General features: G+C 41.4%; 1 protein-coding gene across 1 annotated transcript in view; it reads right to left on the bottom strand.

The window, feature by feature from the left end:
* Positions 1-2866: 2866 nt before the first annotated feature.
* LOC308081301 (NACHT, LRR and PYD domains-containing protein 3-like) overlaps positions 2867-24703 on the bottom strand; it is a gene marked incomplete at its 3' end in the record, with an annotated part of 54051 nt that continues 32214 nt past the window's right edge. The window contains exons 7-11 of the mRNA XM_080457684.1: positions 22215-23966; positions 18340-18513; positions 15196-15354; positions 13739-13788; positions 2867-3414 (exon numbers count right to left, since the gene is read on the bottom strand). Coding sequence (XP_080313810.1) covers positions 2867-3414; positions 13739-13788; positions 15196-15354; positions 18340-18513; positions 22215-23966 — 2683 coding nt within the window. The remainder of the gene's footprint in view (positions 3415-13738; positions 13789-15195; positions 15355-18339; positions 18514-22214; positions 23967-24703) is intronic.

The following is a 24703-nucleotide window of genomic DNA, read 5'->3' as shown; positions in this document are numbered from 1 at the left end:
GAAAATAGCAGATCTACAAGCTCACAACGCGTCACAAAGCGACGCGTTGTGAGCTTGTAGATCAGCTACTTTCAAATTGTGGAAGTGTATATATAGGTCTGAAGTGTTTTTGTTATAATACTAAAAATCTACAAAGTAACTAAAGTGTTCAAATAATTGTAGTGGAGTAAAAATATCTGCCTTTGAGATGTAGTAAACAAAAAATAAATTGGAAATACTCCAGTAAAGTAAAAGAAAATACAGTATTTGAGTAAATGTACTTAGTTACTTTACACCACTGCAAGCAACAGAAATAATGTCCTAATAATATTAATACACAGGAACAACGACAGACTTTCAAAACATTTATTAAACGATTACAGTTTACTTCTACAAATGACCTTACAATAATCTCTCTCTCTCTGAGAAGATGATGTCATCTTTAATGATCGTACAATAACACATGAAATGAAACATTATGAAGAATGAGAATAATATGGAATGAAAACATAATTAAACAATGATCTAATAATGAATCAATAGATAAACAATGAATGATTTGACTTCATTGATGAATGAATGCATTTAGTGGATGTTTGAATCCAGAGTCAAACACACACTGTTCCTCACTCTGTTGTGTCAAATAGACATCAAATACATGAGTGTGTTTCTACATGAGAGACACACGTATGACCCTGATATTTACATTATCATCATCATCATCATCATCATCAGTATTATGATATATGATACATATTTATACATCTGTGGAGTGGAGGTTTGTGCAGCGCTGTCTAATCTAATCTAATCTAATCTGATCTGATCTGATCTATTGTAATCTAATCTGATGTAATCTGATCTCCCTGTGGTGATGACTGAATCAAAGAGAAGGAGACTATAGTGAACTGGTGTTAGAGAGGATTTCCGTTGACCCCTCCTCTGAAAACATGTTGTACCAGGGACCCCCATACAAGATCTGTGTTATTAAAATGTTTCAAAACATATTCCAAAATGAGTTCCAAGATGTATTTGACAATGGCAGATCTACAAGTTCACACGTTGTGAGCTTGTAGATCTGCTATTTCCAAAACGCCAATTTATATATGTTTAACTTTAAACCCTCCCTGGAACCCCCTCAAGGACCCCTGGGGGTCCCCGGACCACACTTTGAGAACCTCTGGTCTAGACCACCGCTTTTCAATGTCAGGTCTGGGGACCCCCAAGGGTCATTTTAACCACTTTATAATGTTATGCATTGGCTACACAAAAACAGCAGATCTACAAGCTCACAGCGCGGCACAAAGTGCTGCACTGAAAGAAAAGTATTGAAAATCGTTGGAACATTTTGAATAATTTAGATTTTTCTGGTAAACATACATCTTCTCCTCTGGGGGTCCCTGACACAACACATTTTCAGATGGGGGTCCCTGACACAACACATTTTCAGATGGGGGTCCCTGGCACAACACATTTTCAGATGGGGGTCCCTGGCACAACACATTTTCAGATGGGGGTCCCTGGCACAACACATTTTCAGATGGGGGTCCCTGGCACAATACATTTTCAGATGGGGGTCCCTGGCACAATACATTTTCAGATGGGGGTCCCTGGCACAACACATTTTCAGATGGGGGTCCCTGGCACAACACATTTTCAGATGGGGGTCCCTGACACAACACGTTTTCAGATGGGGGTCCCTGACACAACACGTTTTCAGATGGGGGTCCCTGACACAACACATTTTCAGATGGGGGTCCCTGGCACAACACATTTTCAGATGGGGGTCCCTGACACAACACGTTTTCAGATGGGGGTCCCTGACACAACACATTTTCAGATGGGGGTCCCTGGCACAACACGTTTTCAGATGGGGTCCCTGGCACAACACATTTTCAGATGGGGGTCCCTGACACAACACATTTTCAGATGGGGGTCCCTGACACAACACGTTTTCAGATGGGGGTCCCTGGCACAACACATTTTCAGATGGGGGTCCCTGACACAACACGTTTTCAGATGGGGGTCCCTGGCACAACACGTTTTCAGATGGGGGTCCCTGACACAACACATTTTCAGATGGGGGTCCCTGGCACAACAAGTTTTCAGATGGGGGTCCCTGGCACAACAAGTTTTCAGATGGGGGTCCCTGGCACAACACGTTTTCAGATGGGGGTCCCTGACACAACACATTTTCAGATGGGGGTCCCTGACACAACACGTTTTCAGATGGGGGTCCCTGGCACAACACGTTTTCAGATGGGGGTCCTTGACTTGAACAGGTTTGAGAACCACTGCTGTAAGAGTCCATATGGACCCCTAGTGGGCCCCGGACCTGATGTTGAGAAACAATGTCTAGATCACTGGTTCTCAAAGTGTGGTCTGGGGACCCCCAGGGGTTCCAGGGGGTCCCCAGCTAAATGATTGAATCAGTTGATTCAGTTACAGATCTACAAGCGGCGAAGCGTTGTGAGCTTGTAGATCTGCAGTTTTTGTTATTAACCCATTAAGACCTGAGGACGATAATTTTTTTTTTACAAATGTTCACGATTTTACAGATCTACAAGCTCATAGCGCTGCCGCGCTATGAGCTTGTAGATCTGCTTTTTTTGAATAGCCTAAAGAAGTCTAAAAGGTGACACAGATGCGTTCCCGGTCTAAATGCGTTAAAATGTGACTTAAAAAAAACATCTTGTCTTATGGGGGTCCCTGGAACAGAATATGTTCATATGGGGGTCCCTGGAACAGAATATGTTCACATGGGGGTCCTTGACATGAAAAGGTTTGAGAAACACTGATCTACAGGTTGAAGTACTTGTGGTAACCATGATAACATGGACTCACTCAGACATGTTGAGTAACCATGACGACCTGATGTCACATAGAGACTCTATCTCTGCTCACACAGACACACTGAGGAGGAGGGGTAGGGGGAGTATAACATGAACCCAGCATAGAGAGGTTCAGTGAATGTGTCCCTGAAGGTGAACAGGTGTGTCAGAATGTCCTCTGATATTTGATAGAATGACAGAGTTCCAGCAGAACAGTCTAGATACACTGCTACTCTGTTAGAGCCTCTAGAGGGACTGACAGGGAGGACAGTCTCCTTACTATTGTGTATGACATAGTAACTCTCACCTCCCATAAAGTCCAGACTCCAGGACATGTCATTGTGTCCTAGCCTACAGTCATCACCCCTTCCTTTCCTGCTGATTCCTCTGTCAGTCACTGCTATAGAAACCCTTCCCTCCCACTCTACCTCCCAGTAACAGCGTCCAGTCAGACCCTCTGAACACAGAACCTGTTTCTGTAAATCAAACCTGTCAGCATGAGGAGGATAATGATGAACCTGTCCATCATGTGTCACCTTCCTGTTGTCTTCAGACAGAGAGAGGAATCTGTATGTTGTGTTTGTGTCCAGTGTGAGAGGATGATAATCTGATGAGAAAAACAACACAGTAAACATTAAACACACCATTCACTGAGTGACACACGCACACGCACACGCACACGCACACGCGCACACACACACACACACAGACACAGAAACAGGCACACATATACACATGCACACGCACACAAACACAGACCAGTGGTGGAAAAAGTACTCGAATTTTTTACTTAAGTAAAAGTACAAAAGTATTGGTATCAAAATATACTTAAAGTACAAAAGTAGGAAGACACAGACACACAAGCACACAGTGGTGGAAAAAGTACTCACGTAAAGTAAAAGTACGTAAAGTAAAAGTAAAAAAGTATTGGTATCAAAATAAACTTAAAGTAAAAAGTACTCATTATGCTGAATGTCACAAGTTTTGCTTTTTCTTATTAACCCATTAAGACCTGAGGCCGATAAAAAACACACACACACACACACACACACACACACAGACACAGACACACAGACAGACAGACAGACAGACAGACACCAGTGGTGAAAAAGGTACTCACATTTTTTACTTAAGTAAAAGTATTGGTATCAAAATATACTTAAAGTACAAAAGTAGAAAGTACTCATTAATTTACGTTAATGTATGTTTTGTAATAATAATCTAAATCTACAAAGTAACTAGTAACTAAAGTTTTCAATTAATTGTAGTGGAGTAAAAGTACAATATTTGACTCTGAGATGTAATGGAGTAGAAGTAAAAGTATTGAAAATTGGAAATACTTTCCACCACTGAGAGAGAGACACACACACACACACACACACACACAGACACAGACACAGACACAGACACACACAAACACACCAGTGGTGGAAAAAGTACTCAAATGTTTTACTTAAGTAAAAGTATTAAGTAAGAGTCTGGAATTCAAAATGTACTTGAGTAATAGTACAAAAGTATTATAAATAAATATACTTAAATTACAAAAGTAGAAAGTACTCATTATGCAGAATGTCCCATTTCACAAGTTTTCAAATGTATAAAAAGTATTTCAAGCTTTTGAAAATAGCAGATCTACAAGCTCACAATGCGTCGCAGTGTGACGCATTGTGAGCTTGTAGATCTGCTATTTTCAAATGGCTGAAATGTATTTAGGGCTGAAGTGGTTAATGTATGTTTTGTAATAATAATCTACAAAGTAACTAGTAACTAAAGTTTTCATAATTGTAATGGAGTAAAAGTACAATATTTGACTTTGAGATGTAGTGGAGTAGAAGTAAAAGTACTGAAAATTGGAAATACTTTCCACCGCTGACACGCACGCACACACACACACACACACACACACACACACACACACACACACACACACACACACACACACACACACACACACACGGTTGTTGAGGCCGTAGAAGAAACGTTCTTTAAAGAATCATTATTTAACTATTTAAATACTTCTATAAAGCAGTAATTCTAGCTTTTAGTGTGAAGGACCCCCACATTTATATGTATTTGTCTGTGGACCCCCATCTGAAAATGTTTTGTGCCAGGGACCCCCACATTTATATGTATTTGTCTGTGGACCCCCATCTAAAAATGTGTTGTGCCAGGGACCCCCACATTTATATGTATTTGTCTGTGGACCCCCATCTGAAAATATTTTGTGCCAGGGACCCCCACATTTATTTGTATTTGTCTGTGGACCCCCATCTGAAAATGTCTTGTTCCAGGGACCCCCACATTTATATGTATTTGTCTGTGGACCCCCATCTGAAAATATTTTGTGCCAGGGACCCCCACATTTATTTGTATTTGTCTGTGGACCCCCATCTGAAAATGTCTTGTTCCAGGGACCCCCACATTTATATGTATCTGTCTGTGGACCCCATCTGAAAATGTCTTGTTCCAGGGACCCCCACATTTATATGTATTTGTCTGTGGACCCCATCTGAAAATGTGTTGTGTCAGGGACCCCCACATTTATATGTATTTGTCTGTGGACCCCATCTGAAAATGTGTTGTGTCAGGGACCCCAACATTTATATGTATTTGTCTGTGGACCCCATCTGAAAATGTGTTGTGTCAGGGACCCCCACATTTATATGTATTTGTCTGTGGACCCCCATCTGAAAATGTGTTGTGCCAGGGACCCCCACATTTATATGTATCTGTCTGTGGACCCACATCTGAAAATGTTTTGTGCCAGGGACCCCCACATTTACATATATTTGTCTGTGGACCCCCATCTGAAAATGTTTTGTTTCATAAATCTTTCTTCCCAGAAGATTTATGTTAAAAACACAATTATTCAACTTGTTTCCAAACATTTCAATATTTTTCAAAACATATCTAGAATAGCAGATCTATAAGCTCGCAAAAGTATTGGTATCAAAATGTACTTAAAGTACCAAAAGTAAAAGTACTCATAATGCAGAATGTCCCATTTCACAAGTTTTCAAATGTATAAATTGTATACAAAACAGCAGATCTATAAGCTCACAATGTGTCGCATCACGACACATTGTGAGCTTGTAGATCTGCTATTTTTGATATGGGCTGAAGTGGTTAATGTATGTTTTGTAATAATAAAAATCTACAAAGTAACTAGTATCAAACTAAAGTTTTTAAATAATTGTAGTGGAGTAAAAGTATAATATTTGCCTCTGAGATGTAGTGGAGTAGAAGTAAAAGTACAGAAAACTGGAAATACTCCAGTAAAATAAAAATACCTTTAAATTGTACTTGAGAACAGTACTTGAGTAAATGTACTCAGTTAATTTATACCACTGAAAACAGCAGATCTACTAGCTCACAGCCGTGTCGCAACGCAATGTGTTGTGAGCTTGTAGATCTGCTATTTTTGATGAATCCTCACGTATTAAGATATGTCAACATTGAGATGCAGGGGTTTAAGTGGTTAATGGTTCCAAAGAAGGTTCTTTGAGGAATTATTTGTGGTTGTGAGCTTGTAGATCTGATATATTCAGGGAACATACTTGGTGTTAAGTGTTTAACAAACAAAATAAATGTTTTATGAATTAAAATCAATTCCAGATGACAGCTTTAATTAACCACTTGAACCCTAGTGACCTATTCTGTAATAATAATACTAAAATAGCAGATCTTCAAGCTCACAACATGTTGCAATGCAACACATTGTGAGCTTGTAGATCAGCTATTTTCAGCTAACATATGTGAGCGGGTACAATGCTTTATAATCTATAATAGTCCAAACTGAGATAATCCCTCCTAAAGAATTTCCACTTTCTAGCACCTCTCAGCTCCAGGTAATGGGCGTGAACAATGGGTAATTTATTCAACCTAGCCACTCCTCTAATCACTCCCCCATTTTCGGATTTTTACTGTGGAAAGTAACTAAGTACATTTACTCAAGTACTGTACTTAAGTAAAAAAAAATAGGTATTTTATACATAGGCTATTTGAAAATAGCCGATCTACAAGCTCACAATGCACATTGCAACGTGTTGTGAGCTTGTAGATCAGCTATTTTCAAACATTTGAGTACTTTTATTTTAGATACTTTAAGTATATTTTGATGCCAATACTTTTGTACTTTTACTTTGATTGAACTCAAGTAAAATTTTGAGCACAGGCCTTTTACTTTTTATATTGTGGTATTGCTACCACCAAGTGCTTCTTCCACCACTAAATTTGACCCACTGGTAGTCGACTATAGTCGAGGTTTACAGACACGCACCAGCTAGGTCCTGGATTAACTCCAACCTGGTGTTTGCACTCTCCATTTACAACCCGTACATCTACATAAACGTTCAGATTTTAAATATAAAGTGCTTACCTCATGACCACGGATGTTACCATTCACTTCGGGTGGGTCTAAGTACCCGTATCTTCCATATTGTTCAATAAAAAGCATTTTAATCCGATCGGCGGCCATTTTCTCATAGAGTTATAACGTATCAGGAGTGCAATACACCCCCCAACCGATACGGCCGCGTAGTTGAAAAAAAAACGGAGACGGCCATCAATCGGATCAAAATGCTTTTTATTGAACAATACGGAAGATACGGGTACTTATGAGAGCCCGTACATCTAACTATAATTCCAGTAAGCTCTGAGACCAACCCTGTGAGCCCAACCTGTGAGCCCAAACCTCTGAGCCCTGAGCCCAAAATGTTTCTGCCCGGTTCTCCTCAGTGCCTGGAGCTATTGATCTCAAATTGCGCACAGCCATTGACCATTACCATGTGCATGGAACTGTGAAGCCCGTTTTTCCATTACATCAAATCTCAGCTTATTATTACCGTTTATGTGTCAAACAATGGCAGATCACGCTGCGCAAGGTTGCCAGGTTTCGCGAGACAAACAAGCAGCAAGGTCTATGAAAACAAGGCCAAACGAAGCGAGCCCTACAAGCAACAAGGTCTATGAAAAGAAGGCCAAACGAAGCACCGTCACACATATACATTGCCTCTTGGAAAACAGCCGCTCTACAAGCTCACAACGCGTCCCCACACCCACCTGCACTTTCACAACCAACGCCAAAAACACACTTCCACCAATATTGCCCCTAAACCGCTTACAATAGGCGAACATGGCAACACCAAAGTCTGTCACACCATAGACTCCGCCCACTCTGGGCCGGGGCGGGAGGCGGGAGGGGGCGGGCGACTAACATGCCTATGCCAGGGAGTCACATTTCATTCTACATCGTGGCTCCGTGGTGGTGTGTGTGAGATGATCGCACCACAACTTGGGTCCGCGCCCGTGTATGCGTGGACACGCACGTGCGCATGCACGTTGGGGAGGCACGTGTGACATGTCACAATGTACATTATTTGTGTTTGCGCGACGCCTGTGTGTGTGTTCGCGACGGGCCACGGGCCGCAGTACCGTGTGTGTGTGTGTGTGTGTGTGTGTGTGTGTGTGTGTGTGTGAGCGCTCGCAACGGGTCGCGCGCGTGTGTGTGTGTGTTGAACGTGCTTTGCCCAATTTACAATCTCAGCTGTTTATTCGCATTTTTATGTCAAACACAGTCTCAATCAGACAATCTCGCCATGCTTATGATGGCTGGAGAGAGAGAGAGGGGGGAGAGAGAGAGAAAGAGAGGGGGAGAGAGAGAGCTGTGTGTGAGAGTGAGTGAGAGAGAGAGTGTGTGCATGAAATGCAATGCAATGCAATCTTTTCGTGCAAAGGTGGTAGCACGTCGCGTTTACGTAAATCTCTCCACCAGAGACACAAAAGTTAATCTCATCTAGCCATTACACCATGTCGACTCTCCGAAAATCTGTACAAGCTAACGATACGACCGTTCCACAATCTCGCCCCTAAACACGGTCGCCCAGGCTCGCACCGAACGGTCTGGGGTGAGCAATCTGCGCCTAATTGTCTCGCCCCTAAACACGGTCGCCCCGTATCGCAACGAATGGTGGAGAGCGTTTCTTTGTTAAGGACGCCCATACATTCTCCACTGTTGAATGTGCACCCTTTACGTGCATATCTGCATGCACATAATTATATTGTTGTTGTTAAGTTGAAATAATAGTTGTACAAGTTGTAATAACAGTGTTGTATAATTATTTTTGCTGTAGTAATCAATTCATTCTAATATAAGTACAATGCATGACAGAATATATATGTATGTGTGTGTGTGTGTGTGTGTGTGTGTGTGTGTGTGTGTGTGTGTGTGTGTATATGCATATATGTATATGTATGTATGCACAGTAGGACGTGCAATAACCCCACGTTTGCAACTACTTTTGCCTGCGCACTTCACCGGGTATGGTCTAGTAATTATAACACCCGTGGCCATGAGATAAGCACTTTATATTTGAAATCTGAACGTTTATGTAGATGTACGAGTTGTAAATGGAGAAATGCAAACTCCAGGTGTACGTTCTGCCATGACGCTTGGCGGCGAGCTAACAATGCTAACCTAGCCTCGTTACTCCACCTTTGTTTTGTCCACATCTTCAGTGAAATACTTCCATACGAACGTCGAGCTGCCTTTTGTTTAGCTGGGGCTGCCCTCACCTAGCTGCTGTGTTCGCTACAATGTTATATTGTTTATACAACTAGATTCTGTCCAGAAAAAGACTAACGCAATACTGGCCGCTTCCTAGCCCTGGTCCAGAGCGTTATTTTTATTTACTCCACTGCGCCCTCTACAGATCTGGACAATTTGAACTTACCATTAACCAAATCTGTGTAGAGGGCACTGTGGAGTAAATACAAATAATTTTTAACCCTGGTGTAGAGGGAAAAGGAGCCCTGAGGGACCCGGTCAGACAGAGTATAGTAATCAAAAACTGTAACTTTAAATAATGACTCAAGCAGAAGTAAAAGTACCTACATATTAACTAATGAAAATACTATTAAGTTATTTCATAAGATCTGAGTTATTGTCTAAATTAATAAATAATTAAAGAGGCCTCAATGCCCTCAACACCCTCCATACCCTCTTACCTGACTAACTACCTCCCCAAAGTGAGTGACACCCTAACCCTAACACTAGAGCAAGCGACAACGATCTGGTAAAACCCACTTATAGAACATTATCATTCTACTACTCTGATACTACTACTAGATAATATACATTAGATACTACTCTATCATTCTACTACTCTGACACCAAAGTGTGGAATGCTCTAACACCATCTCTTTAAAAAAAATTATCAGTTAAATATTCTTTTAATACAGCCAATCTACAAGCTTACAATGTGTCACAATGTGAGACGTCATGAGCTTGTATATCTACTATTTTAGCATTTTGTTTAAAGTTTAGGCAATCTACGAGCCAATCTACCAACTCAGAATGCGTCACAATGTCAGGCGTTGTGAGCTTGCAGATCAGCAATTTTTTTTTAAAACCCAACTACAAGCTTACAACCTCACCAACCCGATCTCCAAGAATTTAGTATACATTACACGGAGTGGTCATTCAGTGCATAGACAACTGGAAAACCTGAAAATCCGTGCATAGCCGCCTCGCATCTCCCCCATTGTGACTAAACCATTTCGGAGGCGCGCAGTTTCAAGGGAACTGTCGACACGTGAAGGACCACCGGGTGAGCTAAAGCGAACGAGATGCCGTCCCGAACGTTGCGACGTTCCCTTGAACCAGGGATCTGCAACCTGCGGCTCTGGAGCCACATGTGGCTCTTTAGCCTTTCCCTTGTGGCTCCCTGTAGCTATAGAAAACATTATATGGAAATTAACAATGTTTTTCACATTTAAAATTGTATTTATCGTTGCTGTAATATGAGACATAGATTTGTACGTGCTCCAATACTGTAAAGATGTGTAGAATAAATAAATATAAAAGTATAAATAAAAGTTTCAACATTTCTGTCAAATTTGCGTCAAAGCCTGCAACACATTTATTGGCGCGGCACCGTATTAGTGGGCTAAAATAGGTTTTGCGGCTCCAGACAGATTTCAGCGCCGTTTGAGTTATGTACCGATAGGCAGAGAATTGTACATTTTGTTGTGGGGACTGCTCTGCTTCCGGGTTTTTCCGGGTTGCAACTGGGGACTCGCCGTACATATGCACAGATTTTCAGGGTTTCTAGGCTACTATGCAATGTATACTAAATTCTTGGAGATCAGGCTGACCTCACACATTTTGACAAGTTGTGAACTTGTAAATTGGCTATTTTTAAATTAACGGATATATTGCGCTGATCAAAGCAATGGTAACCGCGTTTCGGCACGTCAGCCGTCCTCAACGTTTCAAACTCCGGACTAGTTTGAAAACGCTGAGGAAGGCCGACGTGCCGAAACGCGTCCGTTTCTCTAGATAGACTGTCTGCTGCGGCTGTTCATCTTTAAAGCAATACAAGGCAGGTCCACAAATAACGATTTTTAGCAACCCAGGCGACTACCGGGTGGCTTACTAGATTCCTCCTACGTAACAGTTTTACCCCCAGGAGGAGAACAACTGTTGCTCAGAAAGAAGCTCCCATTTGAGAATATTGTAAACTTCATCATCTTCTCCGGTCGCCAGATAGAGAGCAAGAAGATCAACACGCCCGCAGATGCACTGGCATGCACATGGGTGCCCGTGAGACTGTGTGCCCCGCCTGCTACATCAAATGAAGCGGTGTGACTGTGAAAGCATAGTGTGTCACTTCAATACAACAGACAACACACTGAGTTAGGCCTTATTGTTTGAGTTTGATTGCTGAAAATTTTTAATTGTATCGTATGTTTCACAATTTCCTGTAGCCTAATAACCAATAATGAAAGTCAATAATTACATTCTTCTTAATAATAAACACAATTTGTAAAGTTATAGCAGTGACTGAGACAACAGGCTAAAAAACTAAGCCAGGGGGAGCTGCATGCGTTCTGATCCTGATCTTGACATAGTTTTTTAAGTGCCTAGAGTACAGACAGTGTTCATTTAACACGTTTGTTCATTCTACGTTGAATTGATTAAATGTTTTGAAATAGCTTGCGCCGGAATCACCAGTGTAATTTCATTCTCATATATATATATCCCGGCGTGCGATAGTGTCTCGCATCACGTGCCAAAAAGAGCAGATCTACAAATTCACAGATCTTGTAGATCTGCTATTTCCGTCAGTTTCAACTAGGCTACCTGGCTACTTCTTTTTCCGGTAGTACGATTTCAAAATAAAACGTGTTGAATCATCACATAACAAGTATAGATGAAAATAAACTCTTATTTTGAAATTCGTTTTGAAAGGAAAAAGATTTCCATGCCCTTGACGGTTTGTCAAGCCTGCATTCCTCTGTGCATTAAAAACAACACAGAAATTATGGAATATAAAGACTTTGGGGCAAAAGTTCATATTTACCACCATGCTCTCTGAAACCAAGACAATGTGGGCCTATGGAACAAAAGTGTGTTCTCTTTCCTCATCTTTTGCAGAAGGTGAGTAATTAATCTTATGCTGGCAGTGTTGGAACGTAACTAAGTACATGGTACTTTTACTTTAAAGGAGTATTTCCAATTTGCAATACTTTTACTCTATTACATCTCATAGGCAAATATTATACTTTTACTCCACTACAATTATTTGAAAACATTAGTTACTTTGTAGATTTTGATTATTATTTCAAAACATGCATTAATCACTTCAGCCCTATATACATTTCAGCCATTTGAAAATAGTAGATCTACAAGCTCACAATGTGTCGCGATGTGACGCATTGTGAGCTTGTAGATCTGCTTTTTTCAAAACATTTTTATACATTTGAAAACTTGAAATGGGACATTCCGCACAATGAGTACTTTTACTTTTGATACTTTAATTACATTTTGATGCCAATACTTTTGTACTTTTACTCAAGTACATTTTGAATTCCGGACTTTTACTTGTAACAGAGTATTTCAACATTGCGCAGTATTGCAGATACATTGCAGATACTTTCACTTAAGTAAACAAATTGAGTACTTTTTCCACCACCGGTGTTTTTATAAAACCGGCTGTGTTTTTTTTTTTTTTTGCACACGCCTGCACAGTATTCAGTAAATACCACCGTACCGGCGGTAAGCGGGGATTAATTACAGCGGAAAATAAAAATCCATTCTGCCCCAGCTCTAGTCAGTAGACGGCAGTATGTGTTGATCTGATGCATGCAGCATGTTACCATGGTGATGTACCCGGTAAGAAGTGAACGACTAACTTGTAACACTGAAACAGGGCTTCACCTGAAGTTACCTCATTAACCCCTAAATCCTAGCCTGGGATCCAGCCTGCTTCGCTACGTTCGGCGGATTTTTTTTCTCTCTTTGCTTCTCAGTCTGGAAAGCCTCCTATCTCCAAGGGAGGCGGGACATGCCAAATGGCTTGAGTCCTGCCCTGGCTTCTGATTGGTCTGTGGTGTGGGGCGGGACAAAGCACCAGTGAGACGTCATTCCAATGCGCAGAAAAATAACAGTGTGAAAAGCATGGAGGGTGGCGCTGGCTGATGACGTAGGTTGCCTAACGCTACTCTCATTCGTTGGAACGACATCCAATCATCATAATTATGTAGTTCTAGTGTAGTTCTGCAAAACCTCCCAATGGGAGGCTTTCCAGACTGAGAAGCGTAGAGAGAAAAACAATCCGCCGAACGTAGCGAAGCAGGCTGGATCCCAGGCTGGATCCCAGGCTACCTAAATCCAACATGCAACAGTCCAATGGAAGACAAGAACATGACGATGAGTTTCTTGATGTCCAATCAACAAGCGCCCGTCAACTATGTGACATTTGTTAGCAATGTTTGGTGTGCTTGACAAAGTACAATGTGAAAGCAAACCAAACCAAATGCAACAATGTTGCAACTGCACCCCTGAACCCCTGAGTCTACCAAACTATACAGTAGGTGTGAATCTGCCCTGAAAAACTATGTATAAAATGTCAATATTGACAGATACTCACATCCTTTAATGAGATGAGGATTGAACCGATCTTCTCCACCATGTTTCACTCTGTAGGAAGTAGAACAACAACAATGCATCAATGTCTGTCTAACACAACGTCTCCACTATCTGACACTACATTGTTTCTCCTTTCTTGTTGATCTGCTATTTTCAAATGTATGGTTATTTGGTTAATGTATGTTTTGTAATAATAATCAAAATCTACAAAGTAATTAGTAGCTTTCAAATAAATGTAGTGGAGTAAAAGTAGGCTACAATATTCAGATACGAGATGTAGTGGAGTAGAAGTAAAAGTATTGGAAATTAGATACTCAAGTAAAGTGTAAATACCTCAAAATTTTACTTAAAGGGGTAGTTCACCCCCCAAATAACTATTTTTCTTTTGATTACTCACCCCATGGAGCCTTGAATTCATGGATATTTTTTTGTTTTTGTCGCATTCCTTCCTTTATTATTTGATTATAATAAATTTAGCCCCATTGATTCCGGTAGGAGACACAAATGCATTTGTGTCTCCTACCGGAATCAATGGGGACACATTTATTATAATCAAATTATTGGCTTAGGAATGTGACAAAAACAAAAAAATATCTATGAATTCAAGGCTACAGATGGTCAGTAATCAATAGAAACAAAATTATTTTGGGGGTGAACTACCCCTTTAAGTAAATGTACTTAGTTACTTTCCACCACTGTTCCAGAGAGCGGGGCTCGAGTCCCAAAGCGAGTGTGGTTCATTCAACCAAAATCTGTCACTTGCGTTTCAAATTGTTTCCTGTGATCGGCTGGTGATATAACTTAACTGACACAAGGTATTTATAAACATACTTGTGTGGATTACGGAGATATTTGAATTAAATCTTGATTCGGGACGTGTGCTGTGCACTTCTTTGTGTTAGTCCATGCGATTAAGCATTTAAATGTGACATTATTCACCACCGACAGTGGCTGGTCATCCAGCACTAAAAACTGGGAAATGTGCTCTGTTATTTCTTTTGCCTTCTTGCTCTCTCTTGGGAGTTTTTCACTCTTTTTGGAGTGCTTTGATCGGTCATTTTCGCTGCAGTCTGATGCGATTACATTTTTTGGGTTGATATGGAGCCGATATCCGATCTGTTAATCGGATTGCAGCAATCTCTAGTCTTCATAAGACATGAAGTGTGTGCGGCCACCTTTATGTCTCTTGAAGACTAGTTGATTCTTCTGCCGTGGCCGGCACCACTACAAGGACTTTGGTGTGTGCAGCATTTCTGTGCATAGTGGTTGATTAATGTAACGCCCAAACCACTCCTGTGAATAATATAGCGTGTAGCGCATGCGTTTAGGGGCAGCGTTGCGTGTTGCACATGACAGAAAATTATAGAATAGCGATGGCTGATGTCCCCACATGCAAACATTACCCACAAATAGCGGGTTGCGGGTTCTTCCAGAAAGTATGGCCCCATGTCTACTCACGTGAAATCCTTCAGCCCAGAGAGAGAGAGCAGCTTCTTCATTCCCGACTCAACCATGTTTAGACTCACGTCCAATTCTCTCAGATGGAGGGAGGGATTAGAAGTTAGAGCTGAGGCCAGAACTTCACAGCATCTCTCTGACAACCAGCAGTTCTTCAGTCTGTGTGTGTGTGTGTGTGAGAGAGAGAGAGAGAGAGAGAGAGAGAGAGAGAGAGAGAGAGAGAGAGAGAGAGAGAGAGAGAGAGAGAGAGAGAGAGAGAGAGAGAGAGAGAGAGAGAGAGAGAGAGAGAGAGAGAGAGAGAGAGAGAGAGAGAGAGAGAGAGAGAGAGAGAGAGAGAGAGAAAAAAAACAAATATAATCCTGGATAACAAATATAATCCTGGATAGAGAACGTGCTTGCAGCCATCTTTTAGAGGAGCTGGTCTTGATCGACTGTCAATGTTTTGGACTAGTGTCCTAAGTTGGAAAAGAATAATAATAATGTAAATAATGTTTAGTCAGTCAATAAATAACATTTTAATGGCTAACACTTCACCTTCTGTTTAGCATCAAGCACTTAATCTAGTCATTTTGGATTCAATAACACTGTTTATCCAGACATGCATAGTGTGAACACACAAGACTATCAGTTGAGTTGTGCATTTTATAGTAAGTGGTACTTTTAACACAGTATACTCAGTAAACTGTTATTGTATTAATTGGTACTCTTACAGTCCCTCAGTAAACTGTTATTGTATTAATTGGTACTCTTACACTCCCTCAGTAAACTGTTATTGTATTAATTGGTACTCTTACAGTCCCTCAGTAAACTGTTATTGTATTAATTGGTACTCTTACAGCCCCTCAGTAAACTCTTATTGTATTAATTGGTACTCTTACACTCCCTCAGTAAATTGCTATTGTATTTTACTTCAAAACATTTCTTGTTAATGGTTAAGAGATGCAGCTTCAGAACACACAAGACCTCCAGAGTCAATATCAGAGATATTCTTGGGCAGAATTATGATGTTTTAGTCAATAAAAATGAGATGAACAAACACAGTATGGAATCATTTCCTAACATCCTCCCACCCCTCGACCCATCCTTTCTTTTCTGAGGTGAGATACTCCCTTTAGTGTCCATTAAATACACTGCTTTAAGATGAATAACTATGGTTCATTACATGATACTGTGGAGTCTCGCTCCAGTCCCAGCGGTCAGGTGAGTTTTGATACAGTTGGAGCCAGAGTGAGTAGCCTAGAGTCCAGCACCTCAGACAGCCCTGTTGCCTAGGGCAACTGGTTGAGGGGTGGTATTTGCCACTCTGCATCCTCAATCAGTTGGAAGTGATGACACCTGCGTGCGGGGCAATCAGAAGGCAGCTGGGCTGAGTTTACTTAAGGTGCTCACTCTGGCTCACTCACTGCTGACTCTCTGGGGGAAACACCGTCCGGCGGTAAGTGATACACTCACTCACATTTCTCACTGTTAATGTGTGTTAGTGTACAAAGCTCATGTTGTGTTTCTTTTATTCGTAGGCAACGTACGAGCGTTCATGAAGCCTGCACTGTTTCACCTTAAAACCTGCTAACTCCTGACGTGGGAAGAACCTAAGTTTGTTTCTGCATGATATGCATGCACCCCCTCTCTGAACATTGTTAATTTTTCCTTTAATAAATTGAGCTTTAGGCCTGAACTGCTTCTGTATTATGTGCTTAAAACAAAAATCATTCTAATGAAATCCCTAATTGAATGAGTCACAATCTGCAACACTCTCACTGAGCACACACACACACACACACACACACACACACACACACACACACACACACACACACACACACACAACTGTAACTTTTTTCAATTGAATAAAATATATGTACTATTTAATATTTCACTGCTATATCTTTCAAAATTAACCATTTCACAGAAATGTGATTGACAACTTCGCTAAACATTATCAAATACTATTTTAATCGCGGGTCTCTGCCTCCGACACTTGTTCCTTGCGTTCCAACATATCCTTGGGCACTAGGACCCTGCAACCATTTCTTCCCTATAGGCACACGCTGTAAGGACGCAGAGCTACCAGTTAGTGTTGCAAAAATAAGACTTAATCTCAGTATTTAACGCTTTTTCCAAATACAAAGCTTGCTGTACCACAGATTGTGCATTATAGCCAGACTACACACATTTTGACAAATTATGAAACTTTAACATGTGTGAGTTATTTTACTTTGGTACTTGAAGTATATTTTGATGCCAATACTTTTATACTTTAACTATATACTGCCAATACTTTTCTACTTTAACTATATGCTGCCAATACTTTTGTACTTTAGGGCGGCAGTGGTTCAGGGGTAGAGTGGCCGCTTGGCAACTGGAAGGTTCCCAGTTCGATCCCGGGTTCCCCAGAGTCAGTGTCGAAGTGTCCTTGAGCAAGACACTGAACCCCTAATTTCTCCCGATGAGCAAGTTGTTGCCTTGCATGGTTTCCTTCACCATCAGTGTATGAATGAATGGGTGAATGTAATGCACAATCATTGTAAAGTGCCTTGAATAAAGACGCTATATAAATGCACCATTTAACTAAAACATTTTGAATACAGGCCTATTACGTCTTTTTATATGGTGGTATTGCTACTTTCACTTAATAATAATAATGATAATAATAATAACAACATGAGTACTTCTTCCACCACTGATTCAGAGCTACAGAGTTCAGAAAGATAGTTCATGTAGGAAGGAGATAAACACAATCACTCATAATGGACACACTAGGGAGGAAAACTTACTACTTACTTACTTTCTACCTTAACAACCTTTCAAGGATGGCCATCTATGTGAAAACTGTATTACTGCAATGAATACTCACTCCAATTAAGAATTAATATAAATACCATTCAAAACTAGGGGATGACAGTCTGACAAAACACATTCAACCACTCATAGTGTAACCAGAGGTGGTTTAAATGTGGTATCTCAGCATAAAGACTACATATATTAGTCACTGTATCTTATCAATATTATGGTCAGTGTGGATTACCATGATTTCAACCTTAACCACACTCTTCCAATAAAGTACCACCATCATCAACTACATTATAATCACTTACTATAACAGAACTGATACAAATCAAAATACAAATTGTAAATTTGTCTGACCTGAGAATGTCCAGACAACAATGTGGACTCCTCAGTCCAGCACAGATGAGTTCTAGTCCGGAAACCTCCAAGGCGTTTCCGCTCAGGTCCAGTTCTCTCAAATGGGAAGGATTAGACCTGAGAGCTGAAGCCACAACCTCAATGTGTTCCTCTTTGAGGTCACAGTCACCAAGTCTGTAATTACAGATTCAATGTAAAATCAGAGATGAACCAAACAGATCAGGCGTGTTCACTGTCAAGGAGGTTACCTGTGGTGCTGCCTGAAATGTACAGATGTTTGGCTACTTTTCTGGCCAAGTAAATAAGTGGCCGTGATTAACACATATTTAATTGAAATGTGCTCATAACTTTCCTCTTTTCTCATTTGATAAGGATACAACCATTACATAATAAAAACAATCACAACACGCTGCTTTTGCTCCAGCAATGAAGTGAATACATGTTCTGTCAATAGATGAACAGCCTGTACGACCGCATGTCATTTGTTTACTTACTTTCGTTCTCTTAAAGTTCTGTGTGAACGCTAACCAGACCAAATGCAAAATGCAACAATGTAAACATTTGGTCCTTGATCGGAACCTTTAAAGCAAACCTTAGGTATGAAAGGCACCTAAACAATCTTCTATCTGGTTCTTCAGACATTAACACAATGTCAGTAAGAACAGATGGAAAGTTGTCTCTAAACTACAGCATGGAACTTGTATTGATGTATTAAGTAACTTGTAAACCTAAGTAATGACCAAGCTCATTGTTTAAAAGACAATCCTCTGTACACCCCTTCACCCCTTCTTATTTGGTATAGTTTGTTTTCATTGTAGAATAGCTGATGAGGACATGACTTCTTGTTCTGTTCACGCACGCACGCACGCACGCACGCACGCACGCACGCACAAATGGGGTCCCCAGCAAAATGAGTTAATATGGCATCACAGTTTAACCCTATATTCTGTACATTGGCTATTTGGAATAGTCGATCTACAAGCTCACAACGCTTCACAATATGATGCGTTGTAGGATGTAGATCTGTTATTTTAAGGAAAACTTATATATTATAAAATATTTTTGAAATATTTAAAATATGTTTTAAACCATTTTAACAAGACAATGAATGGGGGTCCCTGGCACAACATATTTTCAGAAGGGGGTCCGTAGCCAAATACATGTTGATTTTGGGGGTCTTTTACAGGAAGAAGTTTCAGAACCACTGCTATAGAGTATATATGTCACAGGGAAATTGGAAGAGGAGCGCTCGCTTTTAGGCGCGGGGTTTTTTTTACGCGAGGCTCACGAGGAGGAGGAAGAGGAGGAGGCGGCGCGAGGCGGGGCTTTGATACGAGGCGCGAAGCGGGGCTTTGATACGAGGCGGCGCGAGGAGGAGGAGGAGGCGTGAGGCGGGGCTTTTCGAGACAGGGTTTTTTACGCGAGGCTCACGAGGAGGAGGAAGAGGAGGAGGCGGCGCGAGGCGGGGCTTTGATACGAGGCGCGAAGCGGGGCTTTGATACGAGGCGGCGCGAGGAGGAGGAGGAGGCGTGAGGCGGAGCTTTGATGCGAGGACGACATGGCTTTTGTTGTTCCCCCCCACATAGCAACCAGGAAGCTACGCTAGAGGAACGCTGAACGCACGTGATAATAGTTATTGTCCATGACGGAGACGCGCCGACTCAGCAGAGCTTGAGTGCCCGCGCCGACCGTCCGAAGGTCTGCTAATCGAATCAGCGCCGTCCAAGTTGTGAACCGATAGGGGGAGAATAGATCTTTTCATGGGTTACAGTCTATGGTTACTATCCAGTGTCCACGACGACACACATGTGTGCGTGTGCATGTGTGCGCATGCACACACGCACACACGCATGTGCATGTGCATGTGCATGCGTGTGCATGCGTGTGGCTTGCATTCATTGCCCTCTAGCGTTGGTTATACAGAATTGCCTGGGTGGGTGGTAAAAACAAGCGCTCCTTTTTCAATTTCCCTGGAATGCCAATTTCCCTGTAACATATATATCAATGTATTAGTAATAGTTACAGTGAGCATGAAAATCCTTGCAGTAGATGTGTTTTCCTCCAATCACAAAGCAAAAGCAACATGAGAAACATATTCCACCAATCACACAGTACAATCCTCAATGTTAATGTAACTCTGAGAGTGTGCAAATGGAACCAAATGGACCCTTACAGGTCTGTAACACTGAGAGTGTACACATGGAACCAAATGGACCTTTACAGGTCTGTAACTCTGAGAGTGCACAAATGGAACCAAATGGACCCTTACAGGTCTGTAACTCTGAGTGTAGAAATGGAACCAAATGGACCATAACAGGTCTGTAACTCTGAGAGTGTACACATGGAACCAAATGGACCCTTACAGGTCTGTAACACTGAGAGTGTACACATGGAACCAAATGGACCTTTACAGGTCTGTAACTCTGAGAGTGCACAAATGGAACCAAATGGACCCTTACAGGTCTGTAACTCTGAGTGTAGAAATGGAACCAAATGGACCATAACAGGTCTGTAACTCTGAGAGTGTACAAATGGAACCAAATGGACCCTTACACTCCATCCAAACTGCCAGTGAGAGATCTGACGACGATATCACATTAGAAACTGTCCTAATATATATGCAGCGTTGGCCATGGCGTTGTGATATTGTCTGAACCAAAACCAAAACCATTATATACTATATATAATATATATATATATATATATATATATATATATATACACACACACACATATATACACCTATACATGTATACACACATACATATATATATATGTCACAGGGAAATTAGCATTCCAGGGAAATTGAAAAAGGAGCGCTCGTTTTTAGGCACGGGACTTCGGCGTGAGGCGGGGCTTTTCGAGACAGGGTTTTTTACGCGAGGAGGAGGAAGCTACGCTAGGGGAACACTGAACACGCGTTCACACGCACACAACGTGATAATAGTTATTGTCCATGACGGAGGCGCGCCGACTCTGCAGAGCTTGAGGCCGAGAAGGCACGCCCGAGCCCCTCCAGGCGCGAGTGCCCGCGCCGACCGGCCGATGGTCTGCTAGTCGAATCAGCGCCGTCCGAGTTGTAAACCGATTGGGGGAAATAGATATTTTCATGGGTTATTGTCCACGCGTGCGTGTGTGTCGTGGATAAACTAAAACAAATGTTAAAAGCCAGAATACAATAAAAGTATCTTAACAGTCATGCTTTCAATAAACCAAATTGAAAGCATGGCGAGTGCGTGTGTGCACGTGTGCATGCGTGCGTGCGCGCGTGTGTGTGGTGTGGGCATAGAGTTAAAAGGGGGGCTCTAGTCTAGTGTGGCTTGCATTGCCTTCTAGTGTTGGTTCTACAGAATTGCCTGGGGGGGGGGTTTAAAACGAGCGCTCCTTTTTTCAATTTCCCTGGAATGCCAATTTCTCTGTAACATATATATATACATATATATATATATGTATATGTATATGTATATATATGTATATGTGTATATATATATATGTATATGTATCTGTATATATATATATATATATATATATATATATATATATATGAATAATATTGCAGAAAGTAATGAGAGAAGCTACAGAGTGGTACAGAGCACACACAAAGAAAACACTGCACGCGCACACACACAAATATAGCCGATCTACAAGAACATTGTGAGCTTGTAGATTGAAAATAGCCGATCTCTCTCTCTCTCTCTCTCTCTCTCTCTCTCTCTCTCTCTCTCTCTCTCTCAGAGAGAGATGCGTGTGCACATGCACACGCATGTGCAACATACAAACGTATGTTGCACATGCGTGTGTTTATTTTTAAAATGTATTTAGTAGTATATGAGTGAATGGAGCTCTAACATGTTGATATTCACATGACTACTAACCTGGCTGTTTTGCAGTTGCTCACAGCTGGGACCAGGTTCCATCGCCCCTGCTCTGAAGTTTTGCATTTCTGCAGGTCCAACACCTCCAGAACCTCCTCTGACATCTGCAGCATTCTGACCAGAGCTGAACACTGGGTCTCAGAGAGTTTCTCTCCTGACTCCAGGTACTGTTGGATCCCTTGACTTACTGAGTGGGCCTTCATCTCCATCAAACATTGGAAGATGTTGATACATCTGTCAGGAGAGCCACTGCAGGGATCCATCTTCTTCAGGTTGTTGATGGCTTTCTGGATCTCCTCTGGACTGTTCTCTGTCTGACTCAGCAAGCCTCCTAACAGTCTCTGGTTGGACTTCAGTGAGAGACCATGAAGGAAACGGACAAAGAGGTCCAGGTGGCCACTTTTGCTCTCCAGGGTTTTTTCCATTGCAGCTTTCAGGAAGTCAGACAAGGAACTGTTGCTTTTGTAATCGTCGTTGTTCAGGAATGCCTTCAGTACCTCCATGTTCTTCTGTGTAAAACAGTCAAACAGGTAAACTGCAGCTAGAAACTCCTGGATGCTCAGATGAACAAAACAGTAGACGGATTCATGGAATAAATAGTCGTCTGGTTTGAAGATCTCTGTGCACAGTCCTGAGTACTGTGCGCCCTCTTTGATATCAAGATCACATCTCTCCAGGTCTTCTTCGTAGAAAATGAGGCGGCCTTTCTGCAGATGTTCAAACGCCAGCCTGCCCAGCTTCAGAAGAACTGCTTTATCAGCCTCTGCAAGTTTCTTTTTACTCTCACCATGCTTTAACCACTTCCTTTTTGTCTGGACAAAGATGAAGTGGCTGTAAATCTCAGCCAGGGTCTTGGGAAGCTCTCCTCTCTCATCTGTCTTCAACTTGTCCTGCAGAACGGTGGCAATGAGTGAACAGAAGACTGGGGTTTCACACATGATTTGGAGGTTCTTTGATGCTTTGACATGTGAGATGATTCTGCTGGCCAGCTTCTCATCTCCGATTCTCTTCCTGATGTACTTCTCCTTCATTTCATCAGTGAATCCTTTCACCTCTGTTATCATGTCAACGCAGCGATCCGGGATCTGTTTGGCTGCTGCAGGGCGTGTGGTTATCCAGATGCGAGCACAGCAAAGCAGTCTCCCTTCGATGAGGTTTACAAGCAGAACTTCCAGTGATGTGGCCTCGGACAAGTCCTCAGAGCATTCATGCTGGGTTGTGAAGTCTAAGTTAATGTGGCTTTCATCTAGACCATCCAGGACAAACTGAACTTTGCAGGGACTCTTGTCGTAATTCGTTTCTTCTGACGTCTGCATTTTGGTGAAGATGTCATTAAGAGCCTCTTCTGAGATGCATTTATATGTCGGGTTGCATTCACGAATTAGCTTAGCCAAACTCAACTTTCGCCTCTTGAGCAAATTGAGTTGGCGGAATTGGAGCACGAATGTGAGATGGGGATCTTGATCTTTTTTCTTTGCCCAGTCGTCGACAAACTTGTGTACGAGAAAGGTTTTGCCAACTCCTGCTTCGCCAATGGACATCACTGTTCTCATGCATTTGTTTTGTCCAGAGGGGTGTGTAAAGATTTCACTGAGTTGGATCTCCTGCCCTGCTTTTTTCCTCTCCTGTGTGACCTCATGGTCAATCGCTGATTGTCGCTGATCTGAGTCTGTCGCTGAGTCGCTGATCTCTGTGTCATCCACACGTACGATTGTGAGACGCGTGTAACTCTCAAAATCCTTCTTATCCTTCCTTTGGATTGTCTTGTCAGTATGTTCGTTAACGTTTGTTTTAAGCTTGTCTTGGTAGTGAATAATTCCTTTAGATATTGAGGGAAATGATAAGATCGGCATGATGTGTTAACATAATGAGTAACAACATGTTTTCGCTTGACATTATTATTACTATATTTTGTCCAGATCTTTTATACTTTTCTTTGCTTACTTTACTTTACTTTACATTACTTTACTCCAGCTGTTTTGTACAAACATGAGGACCCATGTTATCCCAGCATATGACATGCTACATGCTACCATTATCAGAAACATGTTAACTGTTATACAATGCAATGTAATGTAATTGAGTGTAAGTGTAATGTAAGTTTAATGTCCAATGAAAACAAAATCAAACAAAACTAAAATGTTATTATTTTTTGAAGAAAGTTACTAGGCTGAAATGGCACCGAATAGTAGGAATGACCCATCATTATTAGAAAAAGAAATGACTTTAAACAGCACTGACCTGAGACAGAAGCAGCTGTTCCTTTGGGTTGTGCTGCACTGGGCTGAGCGTTCCTGTTGTGAATATCATTATTTTTTTACCTTACTATACTGTATATACAGTAAATCTACCATCCTATACAAATCATATATTACACTATAGAACCAAACATTGTCAGTAACTTAATTATACTATTCATTGATTATAACTAAGACATATTTTGTCTCTTGAAGATCACCTAATGCAAAGTTAACACCACAGTGACAAAC

The sequence above is a fragment of the Gymnoscopelus braueri genome (assembly GCF_963280865.1).
Source record: "Gymnoscopelus braueri genome assembly, contig: SCAFFOLD_99, whole genome shotgun sequence".
Classification (NCBI taxonomy): Eukaryota; Metazoa; Chordata; class Actinopteri; order Myctophiformes; family Myctophidae; genus Gymnoscopelus; species Gymnoscopelus braueri.
This window is presented reverse-complemented; position numbering and strand designations above follow the sequence as displayed.